General features: G+C 25.0%; 3 protein-coding genes across 5 annotated transcripts; all 3 read left to right on the forward strand.

The window, feature by feature from the left end:
• Window positions 1-7,517: 7,517 nt before the first annotated feature.
• On the forward strand, window positions 7,518-8,534 carry LOC123262764 (GATA zinc finger domain-containing protein 18-like). Its single transcript, XM_044725172.1, has 2 exons — window positions 7,518-7,688; window positions 8,221-8,534. The coding sequence occupies exons 1-2, from the start codon at window positions 7,667-7,669 to the stop codon at window positions 8,520-8,522; spliced, it is 324 nt and encodes a 107-aa protein (XP_044581107.1). The 5' UTR covers window positions 7,518-7,666; the 3' UTR covers window positions 8,523-8,534.
• Window positions 8,535-8,732: 198 nt separating this feature from the next.
• On the forward strand, window positions 8,733-12,605 carry LOC123262761 (protein FAM8A1). 2 transcript variants are annotated; one of them, XM_044725168.1, is made up of 6 exons: window positions 8,733-8,843; window positions 8,937-9,135; window positions 9,263-9,436; window positions 9,524-9,644; window positions 10,823-10,955; window positions 12,138-12,605. In XM_044725168.1, exons 2-6 carry the CDS (start codon window positions 8,955-8,957, stop codon window positions 12,486-12,488), a joined length of 960 nt encoding a protein of 319 aa, XP_044581103.1. In that variant the 5' UTR covers window positions 8,733-8,843; window positions 8,937-8,954; the 3' UTR covers window positions 12,489-12,605. The 2 variants fall into 2 exon arrangements, with proteins under 2 accessions (XP_044581103.1, XP_044581102.1); XM_044725167.1 differs by lacking the exon at window positions 8,733-8,843 and having other exon boundaries at window positions 8,940-9,135; window positions 9,260-9,436; window positions 12,138-12,604.
• A 2,729-nt stretch (window positions 12,606-15,334) lies between these two features.
• Window positions 15,335-23,326, forward strand: LOC123262763 (ras-related protein Rab6). 2 transcript variants are annotated; one of them, XM_044725170.1, is made up of 6 exons: window positions 15,335-15,649; window positions 15,972-16,030; window positions 16,133-16,292; window positions 16,571-16,776; window positions 20,368-20,434; window positions 23,162-23,326. In XM_044725170.1, the coding sequence occupies exons 1-6, from the start codon at window positions 15,580-15,582 to the stop codon at window positions 23,233-23,235; spliced, it is 636 nt and encodes a 211-aa protein (XP_044581105.1). In that variant the 5' UTR covers window positions 15,335-15,579; the 3' UTR covers window positions 23,236-23,326. The 2 variants fall into 2 exon arrangements, with proteins under 2 accessions (XP_044581105.1, XP_044581106.1); XM_044725171.1 differs by lacking the exon at window positions 23,162-23,326 and adding an exon at window positions 20,622-20,755 and having other exon boundaries at window positions 15,338-15,649.
• Window positions 23,327-23,852: the final 526 nt, after the last annotated feature.

Below are 23,852 nucleotides of genomic sequence, written 5' to 3' on the forward strand. Positions count from 1 at the left end.
AAACAATTTACATCTTTGTATAACAGTGAGAAACATAGCGTATAAATAATTAAAATTTAAAATATAATGAAAAGAGAAAGAGAAATGACAGAAAAGAGAATTTTATCAAAAATTTATAAAATTTAAAGAATTTAAAGATCCTGAAATATTGTTATATATTAGCTATTTGTGTAAAGACATTAAGTTTGCATATAATTTTAATTTCAAAATTTTAAAAATCAGTTTTCAGATCAGATTTATTAGCACGTTGAACTTTCCAATTCTAGATGTTGAAAAAACTCAAAAGCCTTAATTTTGAAGCCTTAATTTTGTTAAAAAAAAAAACGATTATTTTACACGGAAAAAAGTAAACTGTAATAAATAACAGTCTATTTATAATAAGTAGTGATCAACTGCTAAAAATTACCATTTCAAACAGTAAAATCGTGATTTTACTATTCACTTTATAATATTTATTACCATTTAAACGTTACAATTTACTCTTTACATGGAAGAAAATACTATTTCAAACAGTAATATTCGCTATGTAAATGTCTAAAATGTTAAAGTATAATAATTAAGAATTCAGACTTTGATATTTATCATTTCGTACCTAAAAAATGATGTTATGATATGTAAAAAGTATAATATAAAGTTAGTAAATTTCTAATACAAGCAACGTCAATATTTACAAAGTAAAATGGTAAATTTTAAACGCAACGGTAAAAATCAAACTGTAATTATTGACTTGTTCGGACTGATAAAATGTATATTTTAAAAGTATAATTTTTACTGTTTCAAACGTTAATTTCTCCCAGAGTGAGACCCCCTTCTCTTTCATCTGAGTTCCCTTTCTCCTCATAATATCGACTATATATTGAAATGGAAATTTTTACTGTTTGAAACTGTAATTTTTAAAGATGAAAGAGTCGTTATTTACTATAGTGACAGCTACTAATCACTTATTTTGGATATTAAATTATAAATTGTGGCTTTTATACTTTCTACATTAAGTTCTGTAATATTTATATTTTGGCCACCCCGATGTTCGCTTTACTGTTTGAAACTATAAAAATTAACCGGAATCCGAGTGAATATTACAGTTTACTTTTTTCCGTGTATAGAATTGATCATATTTAATTTTTTTTGTGTATTTTTTCGAAAAGTTCATTCAAAAACAAAAATTAAAAAAAAAAAAAGTACCCAAAGGTCAATGTCTAAAAAAGTTATGGCTGTTTGAAAATAAAAAAGCCACTATTTTGGGAAATTCAAAACTTTTTTTGGGTTGGACAAAAAAAATTGAAAAAATTCTCAAAAATGTTTTTCAAAGGGTAGAAAAGAATGATAAAGTTTCAGCTAAATCTAAAGGGGTCGAGTTCAAAAGTGGTCGATTTGGCATGGAATACCCCATATATATATGAGCTAGTAATTAATGAATCTTATTTAAGGAGGTCCTTTCGCCGCCAATGTAAAATAAAAAATATTAGATTATGAGTAAATTTAATTTTTTTCTAATAGTTAAGGTCCTTATTTATCTTATAGTGAGGTTTAAATTATACTTTACCGGACAAATTTTTGAAAAAATAAAATTTTTAAATCTTAGTATTTGTTCAGAGTCTTACGAGAAAATCAGACGTTTGCAGTATTTCTCGAATTATACTATCAGTCATGGATTAGATGAAGTAAAAAAAAACTAAAAATCAGATTTTCGAAATATTCAGGTTTCTTTTTTTGCAATAAAATATATCAGTTACCGAGATATTTATTGAGAAATTAATATCTAAAAATCACAAAAAATTCTCAAGTTACCTACAATAAAATGGAGTCAAAAGATTTGGCAACGTTGCGTAGCGCGCGAGCTTCAGACCATTCAATAAATTCAAACTAAACTTTAATTAACGCGCTTATGTTTTTCATGCATACTTATTAGTTAATTTATTGTTAACAAATTTTCATAATTCATAATTGAAAAATAAAACAATAATTAAAAAATACTAGCATTCCTGCCATGAGACATTAGAATGTTATGGTTTTGTGACTAAACATTTTTAATTAATTTATTTATTTACACTGACTGCAAAAAGTTAAACACGGTTAAGGTTATATTGTGCAAATAAAAATGTAAACAACCGAAATAAAGCGTTGCCAAATCACGGACAGGTTACTAACAGCTGATTTACAACAGTCAAATTAATTTTTGTATTTAACTATTTTTTTTTTTATTTTCAAAATTTCAACGATTAATGCCTCATATACTATTTATTTTTTAATTTTAGGAATTTTTATGGGTTTTGTATTTTAATTTATTGAAAATTTACTACTACAGTTGTTATGACTCAACTGGAGCGTAAGGACTTCCTTAAAATTAAAGGCTTATTTAAATTCAAGTATATCTTAATATTAAAATTATCTATGGGTCATTCCATATCAAATCGACCAATAGTTGAAATCGACCCCTTCCGATTTGGATGAAATTTGGCCACAAGTTTGCTTTTATCATAAAACAAAGTTGTGCCAAAGGAAAAAATTTTAAAAATGTTTTTCAAAAAGTTATACAAGATTCAAAATTTCACCATTTTCAGGTTTTTAAAATTTATTTTTGTAATATCTCGAAAACTATTATAGTTCTAACCCCAAAAGGGATTGCGGGGGCGTTAGCAATGAAAATCTCTCATTTTCAAACAATAGCTTCTATGGACTCGAAGTTTTGTTGGAACTTTTTGTTATAAGCCCGTGCAAAGCCAGGGCGAACTGCTAGTCAGGAATAAATAAAATATCATCTTGTTGTACTTTTTCTTTCACTCTTTTTATCATGTATGTTGATGCGCCAAAAATATTTACAATTTTTTCTGTTGACCAACTTGATGGTAGTACAGATAATATTTGTATTTTTTTATTATTGAGAATCACAAAATTAAATAATTATTTTAACTTAACATCATTCGAAGTTTAAAAAAAAAAAAGTTTTTTTTTCCCAAATTCAAAAATTTATATCTTCGAATAAAAAAAAACACCCTCTTGAAAATTTCAGGATATTTTATGATTAGTAAGAGGTACTCAGTAAAAAAAAATTAGGAAAACGGTTGACCCTGAAGGCCATCCCTGCAACTTCCCGCTAATTCCATACCTAGGCGTTTAAAATTGCATTTACGACGTTTTTGAGCTCTTCGAGCTCAAAAAGATAACTTTTATATGCTTTTGAGCTCTTCAAGCTCAAAAGTTTGATAGAAGGTTGATAAAACACTATTTTTTGAGTTTTCAAAGCGCAATAACTTCTGAATGAATGAACCGATTTTCACGCGGTTGGCGGCATTCGACGCAGTTTTTTAAGCCTTATGAAAAGTCTTTAAGTTTGAATTGATCAAGCTAAAAATTTTGAAGTAATTCCGAAAAAACACTGTTTTGGGTTTTCTTTCCTGCACGATATCTCTCGAACAAATCGACCAATTTTGACCGGATTAGCAGCGATCGACGTGGTTTTTTAAGGTTAAGAGCTGATTAGTTTTTGGAGTTGATCGATAAAGCCGTTCGAAAGTTATTCCAAAAAAACCACTTTTGAAAAAGTTTTTTTTTAGATTTTTCGAAATCTATCGGTCCGAATCGATCCAAATTGTATCCAAAATCTAAGTTTTGACAAGCCCTTTCGAATGGTGCCAATCGCGGTCGAATCGGTCAAGCCATTCAAAAGTTATGAGAGGTTTAAAAACTTACACACACACACACACACACTCACACACACACACACATAGTGACACCCTCGCGGGGATAGTCAGGGAAGCTTCCTGTGATCCTTGAACATCGAGATCTGATGAAAACTGGATTTTTGTAAAACGGGGTAAAACCAATAACTTCCCGATTTTTGAAAATCTGAGATTTTCTTAGCGGGAAGTTAAAAATGAGCCAAAAATTTCATAGCGGGCTTGGATTTAAACGATTTTTTGAATTTCAAAATTTTACCACTATGATTTTTCAAAAATTTTACCCAAAAAAAAATTTTTTTACAGTTCTAAGTATCCCCTTTAAAATGAACTTTGGCCCATGTTTGTAACTATAATAGTTTTCGAGATATTACAAAAATAAATTTGAAAAACCTGAAAATGGTGAAATTTTGAATCTTAAATAACTTTTCGAAAAAAATTTTTAAAATTTTTTCCTTTGGCACAACTTTGTTTTATGATAAAAGCAAACTTGTGACCAAATTTCATCCAAATCAGAAGGGGTCGATTCCAACTATTGGTCAATTTGACATGGAATGACCCCTACATAAAATAATTTTATTTTTAATTGCAAAATCAAAGTGTTTTAATTGATAATTATTTCCAATCAATTGTCTTGGGTCTATAAATAAAAATACTTACTACAAATAAACAAAGCCGTCATAATTATTTTAACTCTAGGTGGTTTCACCAATAATTTTAATTAAAATAAAATAATGGGTGTCAATGATTGGAAAAATTAGAGAGCGAGGTGATTTTTTGTTCTTATTTTTATTTAACAGATTTATTTAGAAAATATTTAAAACTCAGTATACAATTATAATTGTTGGCAGATAAATTATTGATTTCCAGTTTATATGGAATTACTTTAGAATTCGGATATTTTCAAAGTGGCTGTTACATATAGAATACATCATTTTTTCCGATTGTAGAGTTGTCATTTAAAATCATTAAAAAAATTTTCTGTTTCGTATTCGAAAATCCACATAGGTTTTTATAGACTCCCCGCCTTTATTAATCCCGCAATATTTCTCATGACAAAAATTTCTCACATCAATAATTTCTCATCCCTAAAATTCCTTATATCAACATTTTCTTAAACACTATAAATTCAACATGACATGAATGTGTGTTTATTCGACATTAGACCAACACAAATGCGGATAATCGTGTTGCGCTCTTTTAACATGGTTTTTGCGTGTGTTTATTCGACATTAGACCAACCTAATCGTAGATAATCGTGTTGCGCCCCTTTAACATGTTTTTTGTGTGTGTTTATTCGACATTAGCAATGAGTCATTTAATTTAAAGCTTACAGCATTAGCATTATAGCATTTATTTAAACATAAGATAAATTGCGACATAATAAATTTTGTCCTTGCGAAATTTTGTCCGTGAGAAATTTTGACAATGAGAAATTTTCTACTTGAGAAATTTTACTAAATAAATTATGTCATGAGAAATTATTGCTTGAGAAAAAAGGGGTGGTCGCTGTTTTTGTGTCCATACGGACTTACGATAAGAACAGATACAAACCTACAGGTACACAGAAAAAAAGATTTCTTGACTGGAGAATAAAATTCTTGGCCCAAGTAAATTTTCGGGTGCCTGAAGGAAGACCGAAGTTGTCTTGGCCGAAGTAAAAATTTTTCTTGAAAATCTATTCTTGGTGGAAGTAATTTTTCTTAATTCAAATTATCATAAATACTTGATACAATAAATTTTTATATTGGATCAAGATTTTTAGATATTTTAGGAAAGCAGCGCCACCTACTTCAGCGGAGAAAAAAATTTTTTCACCTTGAGAAAATTTTTCTCTTGAATATTTGATACCCATTTTAGATTATTTTAGCACGCAATTATACATATTGAATGAAAGAAAATGGTTCAATATTATTTGATCTTCCCATTTGACTTGTTCGTCAATAAAAATATTAATGAAAATTTATTATCGAGATATTTAATTTTTTGGAGCAAGAGAAAAATTTTCTCAAGACAAGAAAATTTACTTCTGTCAAGAACTTAATTTTTTGGAGCAAGAGAGAAATTTTCTCAAAACAAGAAAATTTTCTTGATTTAAATAAATTGTCTTGGATCAAGATACGTATTTCTTGAAGCAAGAGAATTAATTTTGTTGGCGCTGTTTTTGACATAAATTTTTAAATCACAGTATTTGTTACTTTTTTTTATACCAATTTTTTTCAATTTGAAGAGGGTAAGAGCATTTGTGTTGCACAAACGTCGAAGTCTAATTTGAAAAGCAAATCAGTTTTGATAACTGCTACTAAAAAAAAAAAACGTAGAAAAGTTGCAAAAAAAGTTACGTAAAAGTAACGCGTTTCTGATGTTTACAGCGATTCTGAAGATGAACCTTAAGTCTGATAAATCGCTGACTATTCCAAACGAATAATTTATTTTAGTTACATAAGAAAGTGCTAATTAGTGATACAGCATCTATGATCTCATATCTTTAATTTAAAGTTACATGGAAATGTTTATATTTCCTACAGTGAGACGTGTTGCACCCGCGACTGGATAAAAAGTGAATAATTTATAATATTTATTTCTTTTAATAATTTTATTTAAATTAATAATTAGTTTGTTTTGTATTCTTTTAAAGAATGTAAAAATAATTTAACAAATATTCCATAATTAACAGACTTTTTTCATTCTAGCTTCATGACCTTTAATGGTGGGCCGATTTCGTTGCACCCGCGATAGCATTTTAAACCTCTCCTGTGTCTATTTAGACATTTTATTAAATGTTTTTTATAATAATTTTTGTAAAACAGATTACAATGTAATCTTGCGACCAGTCATTTCTTTAAAAAGAGTTTTTACTTTCTTAGTAAGAAGCCTTGAGTGAGTCTAAATGTTGCACCCGCGAGTACGGAATCGCCCTAATGCGAGATTATTGCAATTGAAAGAGCAAACCGCACATTCTTCTCTTCACGTTGAATAGACGGTCTGATTTATTTAAAAAACAAATATTTTATGAATTTATATATTCAAATCCGAAGAAAAAAAAATAGGCATTTCCGGCCGCTTAGTTTTCTTCCGAAATTATTATTAAGTTAGTATAGTGAACGTAAATGGAATACCAAATTCGCGATAATCCCATAATAAAATTGAGATAAATCCTAATATAAAATTGAGATGAAATGTATGTGGCATCAAACTATTCGTAACGTGATTGGTCGAATATATCATAAGCATGAAAATATATGCAAATGCTACAGTCAGGCGCGCGCTTGCGCGCGCAAATTCAAATTCTAGTCCCATAATAAAATTGAGATGAAATATATGTGAAACCAAACTATTCGTGATGTGATTGGTCAAATATATCATATGCATGAAAATATATGCAAAGTCTATAGTCAAGGCGCGCGCTTGCGCGCGCAAATTTGAATTCTAGTCCCATAATAAAATTGAGATGAAATGTATGTGAAACCAATTTATTCGTAATGTGATTGGTTGAAAATATTTATTCTCATTCTGATTGGTTGAAAACGAATATAATATACATAAACGACACATAAATATATCATGACAATAAATATGAGGCGCGGCTTGCGCGCGCAAATTAAATTCTAGTTATGAAAAAAGCAGAACTACCAATGAATGAATAAATTTTACAAAAAAGTCGTGACTCGACGAATGACCAGTGCCTGTTCTGGGAAACTATTGCCGTTGGGTTTATTTTTTATAGAGCTACTACTCGGTGTTTTTTATTGGTAGTTTATTATTTGCTCACCGCAGCGATGGTGGTTTAAATTTTATCTACTGGCGGTAAAAATAATTAGTATTTCTTTTTTACCACCAGGTTTATAGTTTTAGAAACACAATAATAACCTTTATCAGTTTATTTAATTTTTTTGGAGATAATTACAGAGAAATTAATTAAATTAATAATTATTTACAAAGTTCGGATTGTTTTTATTGAACATTTGTAAATAATATAAAAAAAAAACATGTTGTTACAATCTAATTTCCGTAAGTACTTTAATATAACCTTCAATGTCAAAATTTTATTTATAAAAATTAATTTTTTTTTTTAATAAACAAATAGAAGAAATTATTTCAATTATTTTTTTATTTTTAGGTTACAAAAGTATAATTATAAAAAAAAAATTTTAGAAATTTTTGCAAATGCTTAAAAAAATATTTTTTGCAAACAAGTGTTAAGTTTTTTTTTTAATAAATTAATTATTAAAAAAAAAAAAATTAAAAATATTTATAAACATTTTAAAAATATTTTTATGCGAAATTTTCAATCTTTTTATAAATAATATCATATTTTCATTTATTTTTCTTACGAATAATATTTTGACATTGTTAAAATTTTTAATAATTATTTTTAAAAAATATGAATATCAATAATTTAGTTTTAGTGAATTAATTTTTTTTATTGTTATTAAAAATGTAACCTAAAAAAATCTGTGTCACTTTTTCTAAAAAATAAACCTTTACACTGTAAATTATTGATTTATTTTAATGATTTTTTGTTATATTTATTTATTTATAGAAAATTATCCTGAAGAAGATCAAGAAGAAATAACAGATTTAATAGCAGACGATATTTCTCCAATGATGGGATACTTTTCTAGTCCTTCAACCTCATCTGATTCTGAGTCTTCAGAGAATATAAATAACAACAACAATGAAAATAATAATCTTGAAGAAAATCAAAGTGAAAGTGAAATAATAGAAATGATAAAAAATTTCGGTGAAGAAATAAAAGGACTTTTAGAGAAACGTCAAGAATTAGTTAAACTTTTAGAAGAAAAAATAAATAATGACCCAAAAATAAACACTAGCAATAAATAACTTTTTAATTAACTAATTAATATTTACTAACCTGAAAAAAAATAATTGTAATTTTTTTACTTTAATAAAATAAAAAAGAAAACAAATAATTCTTAAGTGAATTTAAAAATTTCCCGCGCAAGTGACGTCACGTATTTAAAGTATGACTAAAAAAAAGTCGATTGGTTTATTTATGTCAAATGCATGCAAACACTGGTAACATATATATATATGACAGCTGTAGTAAGTAGTAATAGTGTCTATATATTTCTGTTAAATTATTAACATTGTTGTGATAATGTCGTAGTCTCCAAGTACCCTAGATCATACGTGTATATTAAGGTTGAATCATAACAATACGTATAAAAAAATTATAACCAATAAATAAGTGATATTAATTTAAGTTACTTAAATAAAATTTATATTTATTGATAGATAATAGATAAATAAAAAATGTCTAAGGAAAATAAAAATATAAATGAAGAAATATTGGATGATAAAGCGAAAAGAAAAAAAGAGCGAGATGATTATTTTCTAAAACTAGAAAAATGGTTACAAGAAGCCTATGCATGGCAAAGTGCTGCTGCTACTGTACCGTATTATCTTATGTCTGGTCAACTGTTGCATCAACCTGGTAAGATTCACCTAACATCTGTACAGTGATCTAGGTCTATAGACCTACATACTTTGTTAAGTTAACCACTTAACCTTTAATCTCATTTATTATTTATTATGATAACATTGATTTTATTCTCTAGCAGGATCCCCGCTGAATCAATCACCGGCTAGTTGCAGCAATATCAATACTTCATCAATAAATACCCCTGGCACTTTACAATCAACAAGTTCAAGTGCACAAACTAATCAGCAGGCTGATCAGTCTAGAAATAATTTAAATGGTACAACTTCCAATTCCAATTCCAATCGACCTGATGGTAATTTATTTAATTATCTTTCCAATGATGATTATTATTATTATTGTTATTGTTGAAAGCTACTTATTGATAATTAATTAATTACAGGTATTGAATATCATATACCGCCGATATGGAAACGTTTTGTAGCAGAATTAATAGACTCGTTAATGTTGTTTGTTTTAAAATTAGTAATAACATTTGTTGCGCTAGATATATTTGCCACCATGTAAGTGTATTTTTTATTAACTTTTTGCATGACTCATGATGCGAAGCAACAGATAGTGCTTTACGATCGAAAAATTTATTTTTATTTTATTTTTATTGAAAAATAAACCCAATAGCTTGCGCCATTAACAGGGTTAATAGAATTATACATAAGGTAAAAGCCCCAATAGATGATCACGTACCAGTTTATGATCACTCCATGTATTTGTATATCTATATTCACAAATATAGGTATACAAATACATGGAGTGATCATATACTGGTACATGATCATCTATTGGGGCTTTTACCTTAATGTAAATATACAATCATGGTCATTAATTTAAGTATGTTTTTAATATTACTGAAAAATAGCCGTTTGTAAATTAGAACGTTTATTAACTCTAAATTTAGAAACCAGTTGATAATGTCATTTGTAAAATTAGTCGCTAACAAAAAATGATATTAATGAAATTAGCGAAATGGAAATTTCACCAAATATAAATTCAGTCATTTATAAAATAGCGAAAAACAAAAATCTGTGGCTATGTGAATTTAGCCAATTCTTACTGCAGAAACTTGTAAAAATAGTCGATTGTAAACTTTGTGAATTGTAAAATTAGCCGTTTTTAAACTTCTCATAACTTTTGAATGGGTCGGTCTAATCTGCTCTAATTTTTAGAAAAACTAAATTTATGAAAATCCTTTTAGATGCCTCAAATCGTTTTTTGATCCGTCGATCCATTCAAGAATTACGAGAAATTTAGAAACGGCTAATTTTACAATTCACAAAGTTTACAATCGGCTAATTTTATAAGTTTCTGTAGTAAAAATTGGCTAAATTCACATAGCCACAGATTTTTGTTTTTCGCTATTTTATAAATGATTGAATTTATATTTGATGAAATTTCCATTTCACTAATTTCATTAATATTATTTTTTATTTGCGACTAATTTTATAAATGTCATTATCAACTAATTTTAAACTTTATAGTTTATGAACGTTCGAGTTTACAAATGGCTATTTTGCAGTAAACTTAAAAACATAATTAAATTAATGTCCACGATTGTAAGTTTATATATTTACAAAGCTTAACAAGATGTCCTATAACTAATATAATATTTATGCATAAACTTGTTTTGCATCGGTTTCACAATTATTTTGTTCTATTTTTTTAATTGATATAATTAAAATTTTAGGAATATGGAGCCGTATACTCTTGACACACTGCAGAGTAGTTTAAAAATAGTTGACTATAAAATGGCTATGGACGTTGCATCGACGATATTGATTTGGGAATTGATGCATCGTTTTATTGTCTGTGTATTTGAGGTAATTTCAATTTATATTGTAGCATAGGTGGTTAATCAAATTTAAGTATGTTTTAGTTGGTAATTTATTTTTAATTTCTAAAGCTTTGATCATTTTAAGTAATAAATTGTTGCAAAGAGAATTTTTCAGAATTCTATTAGTAGAAATTTTTAAAAATTATGAATGTAATTTTTTAAAAATATTTTTTTTTAGTAAAATTTTAAATAAAATTGATAAAGTTTAAAGTTTCTGCTGCGTTCAGTGTCACAAAAAAGATTAATTTTTTGAACACTAAAAAAAATAATTTTGGAGAACTTTTTATGCTAAGGAAATTTTAAAACTAAAAAATATTTTTTTTCAAAATTAACAAAAAATTTTAAATTACTTTTTGTTATATTTTTTTTTTAATTTTTAAAATTAAAACTAAAAACAAAAATACGGTTCAGTTAATAAATTTATTTAGAGTTGAAGCAACTAATGAAAAAAAAAATTGATAATTATGTCGAAGTGGGGCTCCTCCTATTTTAAATAAAATTGAAATAAAATAAAAAAAAATCGAGAAATTGATTTTTTTGATTAATTTCTTTCAAATTGTTCTTCACGGCGAATTTATGATAAAAATGATGAAAATTGAATATTTTGGTGCTTTTTTTCATTTGAAATTCAAAAATTTTTAAATTATGATATTCTGAATTTTTTTTTCTAATTTTTCCTATTTTTATCGCTCTTTAATAAAAAAAATATTTTAATAACCGGAAAAAATATCATCGTCAACATTTCATTGAAAAACACCTAAAATTGTAAATTTTTGAACTTCAAATGAAAATAAATCACTAAAATATTCAATTTCCATATTTTTTATCATTTTTATCATAAATCTGCCGTAAAGAAGAACAATTTGAGAAAAAGAAAATTCTAAAAGATCAATTTTTCGATTTTTTACACTCCAAAATACGTGAAGCCCCACTTTTGCATAATTACCTTATAAAAAAAATAAAAAAAAATATTATTTGTAAAAGACTTGAAAAATTACAAGTGCAATTTTTAAAAAATATTTGTTTTTCAATTCTAATTTATTAAATGAAAAAAATCAAAATCGTCGGCTCATTTTATTATTATTAAGTTAATAAATATCATCTCTAGAAATCAAAATAAAATATTAAGTTTTTAAAAATAGAATATACTAATTAATTCAAATTACAGGCAATTTTTATTCAACACGGCATAAATGGTCGTATCGGTGGAGCAACACCCGGTAAATTCCTGATGGGTCTTAGAGTTGTGCAATGCCGTACAATAACACCAGTAGAACGTCGTGATGGGACCGAAGTGGTGCTAGTATCTCCTGGTACCGACCTGGGTCTCCCGTTAGCTCTGGGACGTTCAATTGTAAAAAATTTAATAATGACTCTAATATTTCCAATCTGCTTCTCCCTGTTTTCCTTTAGATTCAATCGTACCGGTTACGATCTCGCTTGTCATTCAATAGTAGTTGAAGATCCCGACAGAACAAACAACAACAATAACTTCAACAATCGCCCTCACCAAGATTAAACAATTATTTACCACTAAATGTTTTTATATGAATTTAAATATTTTAAATCTAAATTGTAAAGTCTGTACATAAAATTATATATAAATATAAAATATATGTCTATTAAAATATATTTTGTTATTGAGAGTTTAGACACCTACACAAGAGAATGTAATATGATAATTACATCCTACAGATAAATTATATTTATTGCGATTGTGAAATTTATTTTTTCAACATTAACATTTAAGGCTATACTACAGTATATTTGCAGTTGTTCAATAGAATACAAAATTGCTGTTCAATTTACTGAGATGAAAATTGATAAGGAAAAGATAATAAAAATATCGCGTGACTAATGCGAAAAAGGCGCATAATTTTTTTTTTTATCACCAATCGACTAGTTGACTTATTCTTAGTCGAAAAATCAAGCATTGATTTCATAAAGCTAAAAGGGCGTATGTCTCTAATTATGCGCCCTTTTAGCTTTAGGAATTTGAAAATTTTATGACCTAAAGCTAAAAGGGCTTATAAATTTTTTTTCTAAATAATTCATTAAAATGCTCATTTTTAGCCTAAAAATAAAAAAAAACGGTAGATTCATACGAAAGAGGCGTATTCTAACTCAACATACACTCTTTTAAAATTACAATTAAAAATATTTTTAAAAAATTGCAAAATATGCGTGATTGTATTAATTTATTTTTTATTTGAAAATTATTTCAATCCCATTAGTTTTCGATTAATTTGATTATCCATTGCTTGTATCAAAATAGTTAAAAATTATTATTTTTTCAATATTGTTTAAGTACTTAAAAGCAGCTGATCCCCTCTTTTTCTCGCGTCGCACTCACTGCAAGAAACGGTACTATCCTCGGTGCATTCATGATTATGAAGCTATTGAAGTTTTATGTTTTTCTTTTAAATAAATGACAATTTTGAAAAAAACACCCTGCTATACGAAATAGATAATTAAAAAATCTATTACGTAGCAGAGCGTTTTTTTCAAAATTCTTCTTTGTCTAGAAGAGAAATATGAAGCTGCAATCGTACGCGAAAAGAACAAGATGACACTGGATATCATCCCGGATTATACTGAGTAAAAAAAAATTTCAGATAGTAGTTAGTATAATCCAGATATCACGCAGTATAATCTGGATTTTTTTTAACTACTATCTGAAATTTTTTTTCACCACAGATATCACTGAGTATAATCTTGGATGATACCCAGTGTCATCTTGTTCTTTCCGTGTAGGGACCGGCTGTTAAGAAATTTTTTTTTTATTCATTAAACTTTTTTATTTTATGTCTTGTGAAGCTATTTATCAAAATTTTTTATAAAAACTTAAATTTTTTTTATGTGCTCTTTTAGGCACTACTTTTCTAAAAGCTAAAGGGGCGCATGTCTTGAGTTACGTCCTTTTAGCTTTAGGATACTCGAATTTTTTTTTTTTACAGATCTTTGTGTTTTGAGCGATTTCAAGAAGAATGGCAAAAAAAATTTTTTTTATGCGCCCTTTTAGCATGGATCCCTACTAACCTGTAGCTATGCGCCCTTTTTGCATTAGTCATATGTTATTTTTTTTATCTAAGATATTACAATAAATATTTTTGAAAATTTTTAAAAATTTTCTAGAATTAAAAAAGAATTATTTAATTTGAATTTATTTATTGAGACTAAAAAAGTATTTTTTAAAAATTGCATAAATGATTTTTAAAAATTTCTACTCGTCAAATTTTTTAATTATAATTTGTTTTAAAATCATTTAAAAATTTTTGATAAAAATAAATTTTATAGTTCTAAAAAAAAGTTTTTTTAAAGAAGAAATTAAAATTAAAAAAATTACTTCAATGATTTTTAAAAATTTCTAGTCATAAACTTTTTTAATTATAATTTGTTTTAAAAATTTTTGATAAAAATAAATTTTATAGTTCTGAAAAAATTTTTTTTTTTAAGAAGAAATTAACATTAAAAAAATTGTTTCAATAATTTTTAAAAATTTCTACGCATCAAATTTTTTAATTATAATTTTTTTCTAAATCATTTAATAATTTTTAACAAAAACAAATTGTAGAGTTCTGAAAAAAAATTTTTTTTTAAGAAGAAATGAACATTAAAAAAATTGCATCAATAATTATTAAAAATTTTTACTTGTAAAATTTCTTAATTATAATTTTTGTATTTAAAAATTTTTAACAAAAACAAATTTTATGGGTCTAAAATAAAATGTTTTTAAGAAGAAATCAAAAAATATTTCATAAATAACTTTTAAAAATTTATATATGTCAAATTTTTTAGTTTTAATTTTTTTTAAATTCAGTTTAAATTCTTTTGATAATTTTTAACAAAAAAATAAATGAAAATTAAGTTAGCCGACATCTAAAAATTTTTATAATTTTTTTTTATTGAAAAAATTATTACCAAAAAATAAAAAAAAAAAAATTTCATTTGTAGAAAACTTTAAAAACTGTAAGTGCAATTTTTAAAAAATATTCTTTTGGTCTAATTTAATTATTAAAAAAAATAAAAAAAAATTTATTTGTCAAAAACTTTTAAAACTGTAAGTGCAATTTTTAAAAAATATTCTTTTGCTCTAATTTAATTATTAAAAAAAAATTAAAAACGTCGGCTAACTTAAGTATTATAAAAAATATTAAAAAAAAATACTTATGAAATTTTTTAATTATAATTGATTTGTTAAAAAAAAATATCAAAATTTATATATTTAAAAATAAAAAAAAAAATTCTTGAACCGCTGTATTGACAGTACTAAAACAATAAATATAATAATAAAAATGAAACAAGTGTCGCAAGTCTGAAACTTGGAGATTCAAAGCTGGAGGCACGAATGACGTCACTTCCCAGTCAAACGTGGCGGCTACGAACGAGCAAAGCTGTTGAGATCGAGAGAAAAAGAGAAAGAGGAGTGGTCGTGTGTGTGTGTCGCGGAACTGTCAAATAGCCCCGAGAATAATTCTCATTATTTGATGTATATTAACACAATAACAATACTTACACTCTACAATTAATAACTTATTTATTTAAATATTGTTTTATCAATAACAACACATTATTTATCGTAGAGCAATAATAATAATAACAATTAAACAATGTCGTCGTCGGGTGATTTTGGTAACCCGTTGCGGAAATTCAAGCTTGTGTTTCTTGGTGAACAAAGTGGTAAATTTCCTTTCACATATATACATTTATTTTTATTTACTAAAATATTTATTTAAATCCATGCTAAATAATTACCGTAAATTTATCGTATCAGTTAATTTAACCCTACATTATTTTGTGTCATGGATATATTTTAGTCTGAATTTTTAATATTTTGTTCGAGGTTATAAATCGATATCACTTAAAGGCTGTCTCGTATTTTATCTCTCTTGCTCTTTTTTTATTAAACTTTTTTTCTGTCAATTTCAAAATAATTTTCTTTATTATTACTAATTACGCTAAATTAAAATTAACTAAAAATAAAATTATTTTTTTTTTTCAGTTGGAAAAACTTCACTTATAACACGGTTCATGTATGACAGTTTTGACAATACTTATCAGGTATATATATCAAATAAATATGATAATATATCAATGAATAAATTACATTTGAAATATTTGATGAAATTTAATATTGAATAAAATAAAAAAATATTATTTCAGGCTACGATAGGAATAGACTTCTTGAGTAAAACGATGTACTTGGAGGACAGAACAGTTAGACTGCAATTATGGGACACCGCGGGTCAGGAAAGATTCCGTTCGCTGATCCCAAGTTACATTAGGGATTCAACGGTTGCGGTTGTAGTTTATGATATCACCAGTAAGTTTATATTAATAATTATTTAGGGTACAAGACCCCATTACTGACACTTTTTTTAATTCTGGTACTTATTAAATTAATTAAATCATTAATTTCAATAATAAATATATTATTTATAATTTTTAAGACCTTTTGTCAAAAAAATTTTTAATTTTTATTCCTAGTAGAACATTTTTTCACTGAAAGAAAAAGTGCCACTAATGGGGTCTTTTACCTTATTTCTTATTTATGAGTTATGAATTATCACACGTTACTTAAGCATGAGTTTTATTTGCCAGACGCGAATTCATTTCATCAAACATCCAAGTGGATTGATGACGTGCGGACAGAGCGGGGCAGTGATGTTATTATCATGCTTGTTGGCAACAAGACGGATTTAAGTGACAAACGGCAAGTTTCTACTGAAGATGGTGAACGTAAAGCTAAGGAATTAAATGTTATGTTCATCGAAACTAGTGCTAAGGCAGGATATAATGTTAAGCAGGTATTTATTATTATTTTTTTTTAGAAAAATTCATAGCTTGTAGCTTATTGTTTTTTAATCAATGATACTGCAATCAGCAGACACTTGGCAATTTTTTAATTTTTGTTTAATTCAATAAAAATATTTTTAAAAAATTGCAATAGTTTTTCAAATTTTCTACATGTAAAATTTTTCTAAGATTTTTTTTTTTTAATAATTTTTTCTATAAAACAAATCATAAATATTGTCAGATGTCTGCTGTATTAATTTTCATTTTTAATCATGGTAATATTTTTAATTTCATGATATTGAAAGGAGTCAAATAATTTTTTTAGTCAAAATATTTGTATTATTTATTTAGTAAGTTATTTAATTTATTATAAATTAGTAATTTATTTATTTATTTCAATATAATGAGACCCAACAGCTGTAAAGCCTATAACAGGGTCACTGAAAAGTTTATACAGAGTATGTGGCTGCCCAATTTTAAAACACAGTAACTGCAAAATTTTTATACCTGATTTTTTCTAGTATTGCTGCATTTTTTTATAACTTTTAGACCTCAATTTCAAGTATTTTTTTTTAATAATATTTATATTCAAGTATTTTTTATTCACAAATCGAATTTTTCATCAATTTGGTGGACGAATTTTTTTTTTAATAAAAAAAATTGAAAAAAATTTTTAAATGTTAAATAAGTAAATAATTAATTTATTTTTATACAATTTGTCTGGAATATAATCAAAAATATATGGGTGATTCTCTGTAAGGACGTCTTAAATCTGTACAAAATTGTCCGACCAAATTATTTTTGATTTTATTACAAAAAAAATTAACAAGGGCTACAAAACTATCAGCTTAATCATAATAAATAAACAGCCGAATTAATTTTTGCTTTTTCGATATTTGTGTATCTTTTGCCATATAACATGACAGGGGACTGTTTTTTTTTTTTTTTTTTTATCAAATTGAGAAAAATCAAGCAAACTAATTTCAATGCATTCAACTTTTCAAGTTCTCAATTAATGTTTACATTAATTAGAATAATATTAAGACTTATGGATCCAATTTCATAAATAAATTATAAATAAAAGTAGTTGCCAGGGGACTGAGTTTTAAAGTGGCCCAGATACATATTTCCAGCACAAACGGTGCTTTGACACTAAATAAAATGGCGATAAAGCGCTAACAGCCCTATGGTTCTTAACTCAAGGCTAGTTAGATCCTTATAAACCTTACAAAAGGTAAAATAACACGCTGGATTTTTTTTTTGGCTTTGAACTTCTGGCAAGGGACTGATCTTAAAATGCCTGGGACAAACTTTGGTTTAATGAATTTAATGAAACAAATTAATTTTCGGTATTTTTTATTGAAGAAGATTGTTAGTTAGCTAATTAAGTTTATAAATATTATGGATCAAATTATATATTATTGACGAATAATTTAAAATTTAATCTTAAAGTTTTAATTTTAGGAATGGGACAGCCCAGGGGACTGATATTTCGGTGGTTTATGAATTTATAGCAAAAAAACTAAAATTTATTTCATTTTAGTTTTCAATGCTCCAAATAGAAATGTTTTTTTACTTTCGTAATAAATTTTTTTTAGTAACAAAATAACAATTTTTCTAATAAAAAAATGCCTGGGACAGCAAAAAACATCCTTACAGAGAATCACCCATGTAATAATTTACATTGTATCATAAAGTAATGAGTAATAGCAATTGTCTGAGACGTGAAAAAATAGATAGATGACTATAGTTATCTTAGAGATGTTAAAAGAGTTGCAAGTACGTTGGCACTACGGCTAGGATGCTGATTGTAGCCTATGAAATCAAAAGCAGCACAGTTATCAGCAATATAATTACAATAAATAATTTTGGAAACAATAATAATTGGGGAATTACTGAGTTTATAATAATAGTAAAAAATAATAATAGAAATAGAATGATATTTTATTTTTTATTTTTATTTTTATTTTTATTGAAAAAAACAAAACCAACAGCTTGCGCCATTAACAGGGTTAATAGAATTATAAATAAAGTAAATATAAATTTATATATTTACATAGCTTAACAAGATGTCCTATAACTAGTATAATATTTAATATCGAATATAATATTTTTAATATAATATTTATGCGTAACTTTAACGCTAAGTAAGTAGCTTGGCGATACATCAGAGATCTTAGATAATTTAATACTATAGAAAAAGATTGCACAGGTTCAAAACTGTTAGAAAGATCAGACCAGTCAGTTTTACATAGAGCAGTTACTAGATTAGACTTATTAAATTTTTTAAAATTATACCTATGACGAATTATATTCTCATCACATGTTTTATCCAGTTTTATTGACAATATGTAATCAATAATCAAGGTAGGATGATAGGCATCAATGCTGACTAGTGTCTAGTCTGACCTTTCCACATTACATATTATATTAGATAGCACTAAGTCTAGATAATTATTTTGATAATTAGTTACAATATTATACTGTTCAAATTTAAGTAAGTTATTATATTTAGCGTTGAGTTAATTTAATTAATTTATTATTTTTTAAGCTTATAATTAGAGTAAAATTTTGAGTAGTATTTAATTAATTATATTTTATGTAAATTATTGTTTTAAGATTAGATTCAAAATTTTGATACTGCTAGTCATTCTTAAATTATGTTAGTTTAAATTTATAATATTAGATTTTAATGTAGCAAGAGATAAAGTAGACACCCGAAATTTTTTCTATTTAAAGTGAACCAATTAAGGAAGTTTAATGGTTGCTTAAGTTAAATAGAAAGTATTAGATAAGAAATGTCTTCTTTTCTAAGTATTATAATTTAATATTAAAATATTTATTTTTAATAGAGAAAATAATTGATGATTATAAATTTTATTACATTCAATTTTTATTAATACAAATTTTATAGATTAAATTATTTTTTTTACAATTTTTTAAAGTCACAAAAAATATTTTACTTTCAATATCATATTTTTTAAAGATAATTACATTAATTACTATTAATTAGATATTTTATTTAGTAATATATGTATATTTAGTACATATAATTTTTCTAGTTACTTAAAATTTCATAAAATGATTAAAAAAATACTCTTATCATATATTTAATTTTATCGGGTATTTTATCACACATAAAATTTTTATGTTACATAAAAATAGTTCAAGTAAATTCTAAATTTTTATTTAAAGTTAAAATATTCTTAGAGTACTTTTAAAAAATTCATGAGTCTTAAAAAATAATCTGTAATTAAATTATTGATTTACTCGTGAACTAAATACAATTTTATTATTTCTGTCGACGCTTTAAAAATTACACTCTAGCTGTAAAATCCATTTATTACCAAACACTGAAAAAATCTCTTAACTTTTATTTCAAGCACCAAAAAAAAAAAAAAAAAAAAAAAAAATACAACTTTTAAAGTATCAAACCAAACTTAAAATTTTATTTAATTCACACAAAGTTTAAAGTATCCAAAGAAATATTTTCACTGTGACTAACATTTTATTGTATTGAGATAAAATCACCTGATAAAATAAAAACTTAAAATTACATAAGAAAATAATGTATTTAATTAAAAAAAAAAATATTTGATTAGTTATTTAGAAGAGTTGCCGCCGCTCTACCTGGCATGGATTCCACTGAGAATAAACCTCCAGAAGACAGTATCCTTTTTTTTAGAATACACACTAAAAAAACACATAAAATTTTTACTACTTATCATTTTTTACTTATCACTTAATTTAATTAAATTTATTTTAATTTAGTTGTATTATAATTATTTCAATTATTTAAATTAATTTAATTTATTTTTCATCTTTTCCTTAATTGATTTTTTTAACAATTCTGTAGTGCAAGAAGTAGTTCTCAAGGACACACCAATTGAGCTCAAAGCCTCCGAGAGCAATTGTTTATGCTAAATCAAGATAAGTCATAATAAATGTACTAGACAGGCAATCAGATTAAATTTAATTTAAATTATTAAACAACAAAATTTAACTAATAATTATTAATAATCGGTGCATCAAGGATCTTTTCTATCGTAAAATTAATAATTATCATAAATAAGTAATAATAATAATAATATAATATTTATAACAGTAAATATAAATGATTGATACAATGTTTCAGTATGTTTTAATAAGTGATGCACATATTTGTGTAAATTGCTCATTGACTCTAATGTTATTGTTATTATAATTACAATAACAGATTTATTTTTTTTTTACCAATGATAATTGCTCGTGTTCATCATCACAGAATTATTTATTACATACTGCTTATTACTTGGTATTTTTATTTTTTACTCATCAACAAGGCACTAATTATTAATTATTATTAATACATATTTATAAATTATACATACAGATATATTTATATTTTAATTTTAATTTAAATTATTAAATTAACGTTTAATTTATATCGCGGTAACTTGAGCGGTAATCGGAAAAAATAGACCTGGAAAAAATATTAAACCCGTGTAAAAATCATCTGATATCATTTGAAATCCATAATAAGTAAAATACTTAAGTGAACGAATTTTTTTTTAAGTAGATTTGTAAAATTTTAATTTTTTCTGTTAATCAGAGGAAAAGTATAATAATTAAGAAAAAAGGATTTTTATCATGCACTATACTGTTGAACTGCTTTACTTTCTTTCTTGATTTTCTTAACTTAAGAAAATATTTAGAAAAACACTATCTTGGTTTAAAAAAAATTTTTGACTGACAAAATTTTTTCATTTTAAAATAATTATTTTTTATTTTGAAAACAATTTAAATCCTCCTAAAAATTTCTTTGATTTAATTAATTTGCATTATTTACTGTATATAGTTATGACTCAATAATTTTATATCACTATTTAAAAAGGCTAACAATATTACTATATCATTATCATTTTATGCAGATATGACCATCACTTTATGATGAATTCATGTTAATATCATTATGATTTCATAATAAAATAATAAAATTACTAGAAATTTTTTTTCTCCAACAAGAAAAATAAAAATTTTATAATCTACACAGAAAAAACAAGATGATACTGGATATCATCCCAGATTATACTAAGTGAAAAAAAATTTCAGATAGTAGCTAGTATAATCCAGATTACAATGAGTATAATCCAGATTACAATGAGTATAATCCAGATTACAATGAGTATAATCCAGATTACAATGAGTGTAATCCATATATCACGCAGTATAATCTGGATTTTTCTAACTACTATCTAAAATTTTTTTTTTTGACTACAGATATCACTGAGTGTAATCTGGGATGATATCTAGTGTCATCTTTTTCTTTCCGTGTAGTTGAAAAAAAAAATTTATTCCCATAAATATTTTACTTATTACGGGTATCAAATGTATATTAATAAGGCTTTTATATGACTCTCATATTTATGTCAAAATATGAGATTCATTATGATATTCATAATGAACCTCATCATAATATCAGATGATTTTTACATGGGAATTTATGAAAAATTCATATTATTTCATTAAAATTATTATAAACTTCAAATTATAATAATAATAATAATAATAATAATAATAGTAATAATATTACACCTACAATTTTCCTGAAAAACAAGCTCCCCCGGATTATTATTATTATTATTTTTATTTTATAATAATTTTAATGAAATAATATGAATTTTTCATAACTTTAATATTTTTTCCAGGTCTATTTTTTCCGAGCTTCAATTTGAGCGAAATATTAACACACTCGGTAGCTTTTTATAAATTTACAATTTTTGTACCACTTACAGTAAAATTAAAAACAATTGATCAGTTTTTATTTATAATTTCCAAATAAATTTATCGAGTACAATAAATAGCAATAATAATAATAGCAAAATGTAAAAATTTTTTTTGTTCCAAGAACATTTCAGTAATTTCGTATTAATCTAATAATTAAAAAAAAAAAATCATGTTTTTAAATACTTAAAAAGGAAAAAAAAAAGTGATTACGCGATTAAAACAATTTATTGTATTAATGGCAATAAACAATTATTAATTTATTCTCAATTGTAAATAATATCTAATTGGGAAGCGGATAAAATATATAATGTAGAAAAACGATTTATTTAGGATATTTAATGTCATACTTCATGTCACTTTTGTTATTTTTATTATATTGTAATCATATTATTTCTATTAAAATAATTTAAAAGATAGGCTTTAGTTTGGTATTTTATTTTAATAAATCCTTTATTTTATTTATTTTTATTTTTAATTACAGTTTAATTAAAGAGTCATGAGAATAATTCCGTCCCGTTTTTTACTGAGATATGTTTAAAGTTGTAAAATCGATAAAATTTGATTATTTATATTACATAATAATTACTAAAAATAATTATAATTATATAAATACCTTAACTATCGAAACAGCTGTTGATTTGCAGAATCAATCGACAATGCAGAATGGAGCGGAGGGCGAAGGAGAAGGTGGATGTATTTGCTAGGAAGAATTACTTCAATTAAAGCGTTATATATTAATACGCATTTTTATATTTTTTTCCAAATTTATCTAGCCCGCAATTGTGTATGTCAATTTTTTACTTTTTGTAAAAAATGTTCTTTAATTTTTTTATAATTTATTCTATCTGATAAAATTAAATTTCTTCATTTTTAAAAAATAATTTGATTTGTGAATAAAATAAAAAAATAAAAGAACATTTTTTAAAAAAATAAAGCAAGCATTTATTAAGTTATAAAAAAATTTGTTAATTATAGCTTAAGGATATTTAAAATTAATTTAGAAGCTTGTGTAGTATTTTATAAAATTAATTATTTAAACTACTAAGATTTATATAAATAATTTTTTTTTTTTCAATAGTAATTATTTAACTTAATATCCTTAAGCTTAATTTAAAATTAATGAAATGAACGCGCATTTAATTAAACCAAAACTAATGCATAAATTAATTTTAAAAATAGTAGTAAAAATAGATTAACAAAATATATTTCATTCGTGCTTGTTACTCTTATTTAATTAGTAGTAAAATATAATTAAATAAAAAATTACCTAGGTACGTTTTTTTTGCTGATTGGAAAGTTTATAAACAAGCACTGTGATATA

The sequence above is a fragment of the Cotesia glomerata genome, linkage group LG4, assembly GCF_020080835.1.
Source record: "Cotesia glomerata isolate CgM1 linkage group LG4, MPM_Cglom_v2.3, whole genome shotgun sequence".
Classification (NCBI taxonomy): Eukaryota; Metazoa; Arthropoda; class Insecta; order Hymenoptera; family Braconidae; genus Cotesia; species Cotesia glomerata.

Coding starts and splice junctions, on each gene's coding strand:
- LOC123262764 (XM_044725172.1), top strand. CDS start 7,667: ATGTTGTTACAATCTAATTTCC. Junction 7,689..8,220: donor GTTGTTACAATCTAATTTCC/GTAAGTACTTTA, acceptor ATTTATTTATAG/AAAATTATCCTGAAGAAGAT.
- LOC123262761 (XM_044725167.1), top strand. CDS start 8,955: ATGTCTAAGGAAAATAAAAATATAAATGAAGAAATATTGGATGATAAA. Junction 9,437..9,523: donor CAATTCCAATCGACCTGATG/GTAATTTATTTA, acceptor AATTAATTACAG/GTATTGAATATCATATACCG. Junction 10,956..12,137: donor TTATTGTCTGTGTATTTGAG/GTAATTTCAATT, acceptor TTCAAATTACAG/GCAATTTTTATTCAACACGG.
- LOC123262763 (XM_044725170.1), top strand. CDS start 15,580: ATGTCGTCGTCGGGTGATTTTGGTAACCCGTTGCGGAAATTCAAGCTT. Junction 16,031..16,132: donor GTTTTGACAATACTTATCAG/GTATATATATCA, acceptor ATATTATTTCAG/GCTACGATAGGAATAGACTT. Junction 16,777..20,367: donor CAGGATATAATGTTAAGCAG/GTATTTATTATT, acceptor ATATTTGATTAG/TTATTTAGAAGAGTTGCCGC.